Genomic DNA, 9913 nt, shown 5'->3' with positions numbered 1-9913 from the left:
AGGCATCCCACCTCATGTAAGGGCCTAGCCAGGAGTGTGGATCGCCGGCTTTGTAGTTGTGGATTTTGAGTTTTCCCTCAAGACCTTCACCCTCAGTTTTCTTCTCCCTCGGCTCCATTTTCCTTCTCTTCCAGGGATCCCAGCATTGAAAACCTGCGTCCCTACCTCCAAATCCTCCCTTCAGATCCCAGGAGTACAAGCCTCCAAAATTCCCCCAATCAAGAACACAGTAGTTGATGGGAGTTCCTGCTGTGGCGCAGTGGTAATGAATCCGACTAGTATCCATGAGAATTCGGGTTCAATCCCTGGCCTTACTCAGTGGGTTGAGGATCAGGCATTGCCGCGAGCTGCGGTGTAGGTCACGGACGCAGCTCGGATCCCGCACTGCTGTGGCTGTGGTGTAAGAAAGCAGCCGCAGCTCTTATTTGACCATTAGCATGGGAACTTGTATATGCCGTGGGCGCGGCCCTAAGGAAGCAACAAACAAACGCAGCAGTTAAGACCCAGTCTCCTACTCTCTCAGAATCCAGGGCTCTGGGTCCCAGATATCTTCTCTCTCAGCCCAGAGACCAAGCCCTCAGCCCTTTCTCCTTAAGACCCAAAAGCCCAGGCCTTCTGCTCTGCTTCCCAGGAGCCCCAGGCATCTAGACCTTTAATTCCAACATCAAGGATACATGAACCAAAGCCCCCAGGCCCTTTCCTAAAGGATGAGCTGAGTCAGATACCCTGCACCTCAGGATAAGGGCATAGACTCCCCATCTTTGCTCTGTAGATCAGGGCATTTCTTTCTTTTCTCCCCCCCCCTTTTTTTTACTTTATTTTTTTTATTACTCAAATGAATTTATCACATCTGTAGTTGTATAATGATCATAACAATCTGATTTCACAGGATTTCCATCCCACAGCCCAAGCACCCCCCCCCCCATTTTAAGGCCACACCTGCGGCATATGGAATTTCCCGGGTTAAGGGTTGAATTGGAGCTCCAGCTGCCAGCCTATGCCATAGCCATACCAATGCCAGATCTGAGCTTCATCTGTGACCTGCGCCGAAGCTCACAACAACGCTGAATCCTTAACCCACTGAGGGAGACCAGGGTTGGAACACACATCCTCATGCATACTAGTTGGGTTCATTACCACTGAGCCACAGTGGGAACCTCCTAGATCAGGGCATTTCTATTTTCCCACCCTTAGCCTCTTCTTCACTGCCTCTCCTTCAGGACTCACTGTTTTGTCTCCTCAAAATACAGGGTAGACTTCTGTCTTCCCTGAGCTGCTTAGGGGAGCCCTGTCCTATGTGTGCATCTGTGTGTGTATGCTTGTGTAGATGTATATTAAAAGAGCCTAGAGTGCTCAGTGGGTAGCAAAGGGCTAGGGAGGTGGCTCATGTTTTTTTTCTATCACCACTTCATAGCCTGGGGTAGAAGAAGAGACTTGGTACAGGTTTGATGGGCCCCTTCCTTGATGGACAGTAATAATGCCAGGAGAATCTCTAAGATATTTGCTTCTCAACTTTCTTTTAATTAAACATAAATATTCTCATTCCTGGATTCCAATCCTCCCCCAACCAACCAACCAACCAAACAAACAAACCCAACTCTCACCCTATCCTTATTCCTTGGGTCCAGTTCTTCCAGGGCCTTTAAGGAAGGTAGAAAGAATCAAGATGGTGGCCATCTGGGGTTCCCAAGGAGTGGATGGCCATTTTGGCTGCAATTCCATGAACGAAGCAAAGTGCCCTTCAGGGACAGCTGGAACAGTACCTCCATCTTAATCTGCCTTATGTTGCCTTTCTTCTCAATACAAGTGGCCATCTTGAAATATTTTCCTTCAGTGTTTAGAAACAACTTCCTTCTTTGCCCCTAATTCCCATTACCCCCAACCCCCCTTCCCTCTGCAAAGGGCCCATTTGCCCCCGGAATCTCTTTTACATAGTGGGGAATAGGTAGGCACAGAGGCCATCTTGCTCCCACTTGGGGTATCCCCTTTGGCTGAACTGACTGTGTATCAATGACACAGACAATTATAACGATCTTTCCCTCCATTCAATGTTCAGTTTTCGAAGAGCAAGGTCGCCAATTTGTTCTGGCTCCTCAGTAATCAGAACAATCCATTATGGCAAGTTGAAGATCCCAGGACTCTTCAGTTGGAGTGATGTCACACATGAGTCTGGAGACGCGGATGGCTGGGTGTGGGGAAGGCAGCATATGGGAAGGGGGGAGTGCTAGGGCCCAGATCTGGGGGTCCAAAGGATGTGGGTTTGATGTAGCTGGTAAAAGCTCGAGGATGGGGAGTGGTGAGATAACCTGCCCGGGCTCTGTATAGTCTGCAAGGGGGTACCATGCCCAGATGTGGGTTGAAGTCATAGAAGGCAGGTGTCCCTGGAGGCCCAAGGGGGGAGGATGGTGGTGGGAAAAGGCCTCCTCCAGGGGCTTCTCCAAGGCTCAGGCTCACACTGACTCCTCGGACCTTGTAGTAACCATTGGTTGGGTCCTGAGGGGACAAAATGGGACTTGGTAAGTTATGTGAGGCTATAGATGGGTGAGGGCCACCGATGGAGAGACACACTGAGATAGAGCCAGACCTAGGGAGAGACCCAGAAACAGGAGTAGACAGGGACTCAGAGACATATAAACTGGTAGAAGGACAAAGTGAGACAGGAAGAACAGCAACAAGAGACAAAGGGGCAGAAGGAGATGGGCAGAGAAAGGCAGAGACAGAGGAATACAGATCTGCTGAGGGGCAGCTGTGTGGAAGGAGATCAGAGGGAACGAGAGAGAAAAATTGAGAAGTTCCCATTGTGGCTCAGTGGAAATGAACCCAACTAGTATCCATGAGGACTCTGATTTGATCCCTGGTCCCTCTGAGTGGGCTAAGGATCTGGCATTGCCTTGAGCTGTGGTATAGGTCACAGATGTGGCTTGGATCTGGCATTACTGTGGCTCTGGTGTAGGGTGGCAGCTGCAGCTCCAATTTGATCCCTAGCCTGGGAATTTCCATACACTGTGGGTGTGGCCCTAACAAGACCAAAGCAAAAAAAAAAAAAAAAAAAAAAAAGGAAAGAAAAAAGAGAGAAGAGAAATTGAGATCAAGACACTCATTCATTCATTTGCCCAACAGCCCCAAGACTGATTCTGTGTCATGCCCTGTGCTGCTTCTGGAGACATCTCTTACTGGGATCCCAGGCCAATGGAGAAATGATGCATCACCAGATCGAGCCAGGAAGGGTCAAGGTGTGATGGAGGAAGTTCAGGAAGATTGACTGGGACAGTGATGGGGGAATCTTGAGACTGCGATGGGAAAGCCTAGACAACAGTGGTCATACTGTGACTGTCACATGGCTGTGACAGGTGAAACCCAGACACAATGGTCAGAGCCATGGGGAGGGAAGCATGAGCTTTCCGGGACAGGAAGTGCTTGGGCTGAGACCAGAGGCGTGATGGTAGGTGTGTATGTGAGGAAAGGTAGGAGTATTTCAGATCAAGAGAATCACATGTGTCAGGTAGAGAGGAGAGAGAGAAGGGCTCCGGACTGGGGACTGGAGTCAGTGGGGCCCAAAAGAGTTGGGGTCCCAAAGGAGGGATGTGTTTGGGGAAATGTGAGGTCAAATGGAACCTGATAGGTAGAAGGGGCCTGGGTGAAGCAACCAGGGAGAGGCATCTGGGCCTGAAACACAACTGATGGGGAAAGCACAGGCAGAGGGAACATTGATCTGGAGCTCAAGGTGGAGGGCAAGGCTGGGCAGATATATGGGCAGAGTCAGCAGATATACAGCCCAGGAGGCAGCAAGAATGGGTGCAGGGGGGTAGGTGCCAGCTCTGAGGGCAACTGAATGAAAAAGGAGGGGGAGTTGGAGACACATTGAACAGAGCCCCTCTTTTCCCAACGCTCACCTTGGTCTCCAGAGCCCTCTCCTCATCCAGAACGAGGTCACTGTGGTCTGTGTGCATGATGGGGCCCTAGGGTAGGGTGCTTAGTGAGAGGGAGTGTAGAGGATCCTTTGATCCCAGCGCTAGACCCCAGGGACCTTCAGTTGAACATCTGATGCCAGGCAGGAGGGACCAGGGGCACCTGGGAGCTGGGGGTCTGGATTTAGGACCACAAGTAGCCCTGGGGTGGGAGGGCATGTTGGGAGGAATAATTGGACCAGGGGCATGTTTGGACTTCACGGACACTTGGATCCAGGGGTCGCCATTGGGATTAGGGCTCTGTTTAAGTTGGGGAGGTGATAGGGCTAGGGTCATGATTGGGACTGGGTTACTGTTTGGGTCTTGGGGTATAGTCAGGTCTGGGGACCCTGGCACCCTACCTGGTCCTCACCGCTGCCTGTCTCCTCCTCAGGGCCCCTGGAACTGGAGCCGTCACTGCTGCCTTGGATTCTCACCAGGTTCTTTTGCTTGGAGAAAGAGGCTGAGGCCAGGGACATTGGGGGTGGGAGCAGAGGTAAGCAAGGGGGCTGAGTCATGGTTTGTGGGACCCATGAGCAGGAAGAGAGAGGACTGGGGCAAATCAGGTTGGGAGGCTGGGAACCAATGAGAACCCTGGCTTAGGAGGGCAAGTGGTGTGACCCTGAGGACATGGAGGTAGAGCTGGAGTGGGGCAGCAGGTCCTGAATGTAAGCCAAGCCCAGGGAGGGTCTAGAGAGGCAGGACTAGGACCAGGTCCCAGTGGGTAGGGCCTGTGTGTGGACCTGGGGTGGGGGTCAGGCACTGACCCTTGTTATGGCGCCAGCAACAGAGGGCCACCCCAGTGATGACCATAAGAAGAGTCATGGCAACAGCAGCTGCTCCCGCCACGATCCGCACAGTAGGCAGCAAGTCTGCAGGAAGTAGAGGGGGTTGTCCTAAGGAGGCTGAGCAGAAGACTGAGCAGGAACAGGGGAACAGGACTCAAGGCTTAGGTAGGGGATCTCTGGGTTCACAGGTCACCAATTCAGGGACTCCCAAGTTTTGTAGTCCTCTAGCTTGGAGTCCCTGGGTTTAGGGGCTCAGGAACTTGGGTTTTACAAGTTTAAACTCCTTGGCTTAGAGCTTGAGGGTACTGTTACTTTACAATTCTCTGTATTTGAAGGTTGCTTTTTTTTGGAGCCTCTAAGTGTGAGGGGCCTCTCAGTTTAGAATTCCGTACTTGAGGGAAATGATTGTTTGGGGGTGGGGGTAGGTCTCAGGATGCAAGTCGACTCAGTTTTAAGGCTCTTAAGGTTTAGGGGTCTCTGCATTTGAAGGTCCTCTGTTTGGAGATTGTGGCATTTGGGGGCTCTGAAGTCAGATTTGGGCTCTTCGGGTCCAGGGTCTCACCTCTACGTCCCAGGGTGACCAGGGTGCCCCCCTCGCCCAACCGGTTCCGGGCACTGCAGTTGAAGCCCCGGCTAAAGTCGGACTCCTGGGTCCCCGAAATGTGTAGCACAGAGATCAGGCCTGGACCCTGTCCCCCGCGGCCCTCTGGGGCTGGAAATGTCTCCACCAGGAACCGACCCCGCGACCCCGCCGTCAGGAAGCCCTCATCCCAAGACCAGACCTGGGGGCACAAAAGAGAAAGGCCACAGAAGAAACCATGGAGTGGGGGAAGGGGCGGCAAGGTGTCGGTAGAGTCAGTGTTGGTAATACAGCAGTTTTGGGAGTCCGGCTGGAGGTCCGGGATCACCGCTGGATGGGGATTTCCTTACCACGGCTTCTGGGGCGGGGGAGGCGAAGACAAGACACTGGAGACGGGCGGGACCCCTCAGGAAGGCGGGCGCAGAGTGCAGGGCAGTCACTACTGGGGGAGCTGGTTTGGAGACAGTGGGCCAATCAGAGAAGAGGCCCCGCCCCCAGCTCCTCCTCAAGAAGGCGGGGTCATGACTGGGCACACCCACCAACCCCAACCGACTAGGCGACGCCTCTCAACAAACTGTGAACCCCACCGAGGCTTGTCTCAGCTAGGTCCCGCGGCAGTTCCCAGGTCCCGCAGTCTGTTAAGCTCCCTCACAAGGAGCCCACTTTTATCCCAAGACCTGTGGGGTCCACTAGGAAGCGCCGCTTTCTCACCGTTCACAGTTAACCTAGCTTCCGCAGCGCCGCCCCCCAGGCCCGAGAGCCCAGGCTCAGCCCTGCACACGTAGTCGCCTGCATCCTCGAGTCCCACAGCTGGAAGACGCAGAGTGGGCCCGGAGGCCATCACCTGGGATAGGAAGTGGTGTCAAGGGCAGGACCTTGAAAAGAAGCCCCGGCCACTGCCAGCCACGGCTGTAAGCCCCAGATCCTGCCTCACCTGTGCTTCCCCGCGGCGGGTCCAGGTTACCCGTGGGAGTGGATTCCCGCGCCAGACACAGCTGAAGGAGGCATCTTCCCCCACGTCTACGGACAAGGGTTTTGGCTTTGACTGCAGAATCGGCCCGACTGGAGAATAGGGAGAAAGGAGAGAGAGAGACAGAGAGAGAGACAGAGAGAGAGACAGAGAGAGAGAGAGAGAATCACATGACCAGGGAGGACTGCAACTTCTGACTCGGGATCAGCCCCTCAGGGACAACACCCACAAGGGCCCATTGAGTTAAAGCCCCCAGTCCACAACTCAGCTCACAGTCTCCAGCCCCCCCTTGCCCCGCCCCTGCTCCACTTTGGCCCAGATCCAGCACAGACTTATCCCGCCTAAATCCTACCCCTGCCCCACCTCCTCCCCTCAACCCGTAGCAGCCAAGCCCCGCAGTAGCCCCCTGGCCCATTTTGCTCGCCCCACATTTGGCCACACCCATGGCCTCGCCGCCGCTCTTACACTGCACATCCAGAGCTGTGCTGCGGTTGGCGCTACCCACTGCATTGCTGACTTCGCAGGACACCGGCTCAGTCAGGAATGAAGCATCCGCTACTACCTCCAACATTGGCCCGCGGGCCCCGAGCACCGGGGAGCCCCCCTTTGCCCACCTGCGAAGGCGGTGGGCTGTTAGTGTCCTTGCTGCTCAGGCACACCTACTCACATCCTAGCCCCAGCCCTCCCCAAGCCCTTCCAGGTGGGGAGAGATGATCTTCGTCCTCACCTATAGCCGGTGACAGGAGGCTGGGCTGTGGCCTGACATAGGAAAGTGACCTTTTCTCCCTCCTGCACTCTCTGTGGTTCTGCAGACAGAGTCACCACTGGGGGGTCTGTGGAGGTGTGTCAATGGTCAGTGGCTGATGACCTAGGAGTCCAGTTTGCAGCCTCTCCACCCTAGGAGTCCGAGACCCTAGTCTCCTCTTCCCTTTCAGCAAGGATTTAGGCTGAAATGTCCCAAATCCCCTTGGGCCCACGGCCCCCCTCTTTCCCTGAAGTCCAGGCCCTGGCCCCCTGCTTTCTCCAAGGACCTCAGGCTCCAAACCTAGTGTTCAACTGCACTCACACTGCAGGCTCAGTGTGATAGCCGTGTCCTTTCCCACAGGGAGGGCCTGGCTCCGGGCCCGGCAAACCAAGGTTGCTCCATCATCATGGCTGGAAGGCGTCAAGGATAAGATGCTCTCCACTGACCCAGTAGACCCAGTGGTTCCTTCCTTCAACAGGGTCTGTCGTTTATGAATAATAATAATAATAATGACTTCATCTACACTTACTGTAATTCTTACTCTATGTCAGGCACTCTTCTAGGCATTTATAAATATTATGGTATTTAATCTTCACAACTACCCTAGAGGTGCACACGACTACTAAGCCCATTGTGCCGATAAATAAACTGAGGGACAGCGAGTCTAAGATCCATCAACTAGCAAGCAGCTGAGCCAGGATTTGAACCCAGGTAGTCTGGCCCTAGAGTCCTTATCCTTAATGGCATACCAAGGATCCTAAGCCTTGAATCCCTGTCCTCCCATGCCCTTTTCTCCTCTGGATGAGCCTGTGATGTGTGGGTCCCCAAATTTCCCTGCATGAGCAAGGGCTGGCACAGAGACTTAGACCTGACCTGATGGAAGGTAGCCCCATCCAGCTGGACCCCATCTCGGAACCACAGCAGCTCAGGAGTGGGGTGGGCATCCCCACGACTCCGGCAGGTCAGATTTGCAGGAATCCCAGCAACCAGAGACACAGAGGGGCCGCCCAGCACCTGGGGGGCTTCTGGGGGCACTGTAGGGGTGGATCTGGGGTCAGAGCTGGATCCTGGGCCCATAGATCCTGATCTTCCCAGCTCTAACCCACCACTCCTCCATTCTCTCTGGACTCCGATACTCCCAGCTAATGCAGGCAGTCCTCCTGGGCTCCCTGGGGACATGTGGGCTGGATCCTCACCCAGCACGTGCAATTGGGCTGGTCGAGAGCGGAGACCTGCTTGTGTAGCCTGACATTCATACGATGCTTGATCCTCCAGCTCCACAGGCCTAATGTGGAGGTCGTGCTGGCCACCAGCTGCATTCCCAGATATCCAGTACCGGGACCACCCTAGAGTCAGGGAAAAGGCAGTCACAGCAATGGTTCTGAGTTCCTGGCCCCAGATCTCCATCCCCAGACATCCCACCCCAGAAGAACACTACCAAAAGTGGACACTGGGCCAGAGAAACACTAACCCTCTCCCAACCCAGAGTCATTGCAAACTTGGGGGTGATAAATTCAGGGAGAAAAAGCACAAGAAAACACTTGCCATAAAAGTCAGACTATAGGAGTTCCCGTCGCGGCTCAGTGGTTAACGAATCCGACTAGGAACCATGAGGTTTCGGGTTCGATCCCTGGCCTTGCTCAGTGGGTTAAGGATCTGGCGTTGCTGTGAGCTGTGGTGTAGGTTGCAGATGCGGCTCGGATCCCACGTTGCTGTGGCTCTGGCGTAGGCTGGTGGCTACAGCTCCGATTAGACCCCTAGCCTGGGAACCTCCATATGCTGCGGGAGCAGCCCAAGAAATGGCAAAAAGACCAAAAAAAAAAAAAAAAAAAAAAAAGAAAAAAGAAAGAAAAAAGTCAGACTATATGCTACCTCTTGGGTGAGGAGGGAGGGCATAGGATAAGGGAGGGGAATAAGGAGAGTTTCTGGGGAGCTGGCCATGGACCTGTAGTGGTTACACGAGTGTCTATTTTAGAATTATTTGGCAAAACTTCATATATGCTTTATGTGCTTTTCTGCATGTATTTCATGTTTTACAATAAAAATAAAAAGTCCAAACCCTAGGGGTCACCTCCAAAGAAGAAGCTGAAAATTCAGGACTCCCAAATGTTTGCCTGAGCCCAGTAGTTTCCCAGACTCGAAAACGTTAAAATTGAAACTTCAGCGATAGCCCAAATCCAGGCCGCCCTGAATAGAGAGAAAGCCTCACCTGGCAGGTCCCTTTCACCGCCTAGAGCCAGTCCATCCTTAGTCCACTGAACCAGCCCCCAGTAGGCGCCCAGGGCACAGGGCAGCCGAGCCTCGTCCCCCAGCAGTACTACCAGGTCCTCGGGCTGTTGCAGGAAGTGGGGTGACAGGCCTAGGAGAGTGGGGCGGGGGAGCAGAGCAGAGCTTAGCACATTCAAGAACTCCCTCATTTAGGACCCAGGAGTCCAGACCCCAAACCCCTCTTCCCTCAGACCCAGAAGCCCAGGCTCCCAGAGTTCTCCTCCTTCAGACCCAGGAGTCCAGACCCTCAGCCCCAGCCACCCCTGTAAAGCGACAGCTGGCAAACAACCCCTCACGGTACCTGCACGCCCTCTGAGGAAGAGGAAGAAGAGGACAAGGAGTGTGGGGACCAGCATCCTGAGTGTGAGCCCCAAGGTCTAGCAGACTCGCTGTTGCACCGGCTTCCCTGCGAGCTCCGGCTTCCCTGAGAGCTCCTTCGTCAATAGCACACCCCCCACCCCTCTGGAGCCCCCTTCAAGCCCGACTCGTCGCCTCAGGCTAGAAGCCCCCCAGTATCTCTCCTGGAGTTCTCCTCGTCTGCTCCGCCTCGGGCTCCCCGGCTCTGAAACGCTGGCGGGTTCGGCGCGCTGGGTCTGGGAGAGAAAGGGGAGGTCG

The 9913-nt window shown here is 54.3% G+C and overlaps 1 protein-coding gene across 1 annotated transcript; it reads right to left on the bottom strand.

The window, feature by feature from the left end:
• Positions 1-1500: 1500 nt before the first annotated feature.
• On the bottom strand, positions 1501-9862 carry KIRREL2 (kirre like nephrin family adhesion molecule 2). Its single transcript, XM_013998358.3, has 15 exons — positions 9600-9862; positions 9240-9389; positions 8227-8376; positions 7904-8064; positions 7352-7511; positions 7013-7118; positions 6751-6899; positions 6250-6377; positions 6027-6159; positions 5666-5766; positions 5298-5517; positions 4715-4819; positions 4310-4410; positions 3894-3959; positions 1501-2493 (listed from the first exon to the last, which is right to left on the bottom strand). Exons 1-15 carry the CDS (start codon positions 9652-9654, stop codon positions 2158-2160), a joined length of 2121 nt encoding a protein of 706 aa, XP_013853812.3. The 5' UTR covers positions 9655-9862; the 3' UTR covers positions 1501-2157.
• Between the last annotated feature and the right edge of the window lie 51 nt (positions 9863-9913).

Source organism: Sus scrofa, chromosome 6 (genome assembly GCF_054392235.1).
Source record: "Sus scrofa isolate SSC_HxYL_T2T_F1_AM1 chromosome 6, Sscrofa_HxYL_maternal_Yorkshire_Landrace_v2.0, whole genome shotgun sequence".
Lineage (NCBI taxonomy): Eukaryota > Metazoa > Chordata > Mammalia > Artiodactyla > Suidae > Sus > Sus scrofa.
Note: the sequence above shows the minus strand (reverse complement) of the source record. Positions and strands in the feature narration are given on the sequence as shown.

What these genes read in the sequence shown, in the direction of transcription:
- KIRREL2 (XM_013998358.3), bottom strand. Translation starts at nt 9,654, where the DNA reads ATGCTGGTCCCCACACTCCTTGTCCTCTTCTTCCTCTTCCTCAGAGGG. An exon ending in AGCCCAATTGCACGTGCTGG is followed by an intron (nt 8,065 to 8,226) that starts GTGAGGATCCAG and finishes CCACCCCTACAG; the next exon opens with TGCCCCCAGAAGCCCCCCAG. An exon ending in CCTCCTGTCACCGGCTATAG is followed by an intron (nt 6,900 to 7,012) that starts GTGAGGACGAAG and finishes CCGCCTTCGCAG; the next exon opens with GTGGGCAAAGGGGGGCTCCC.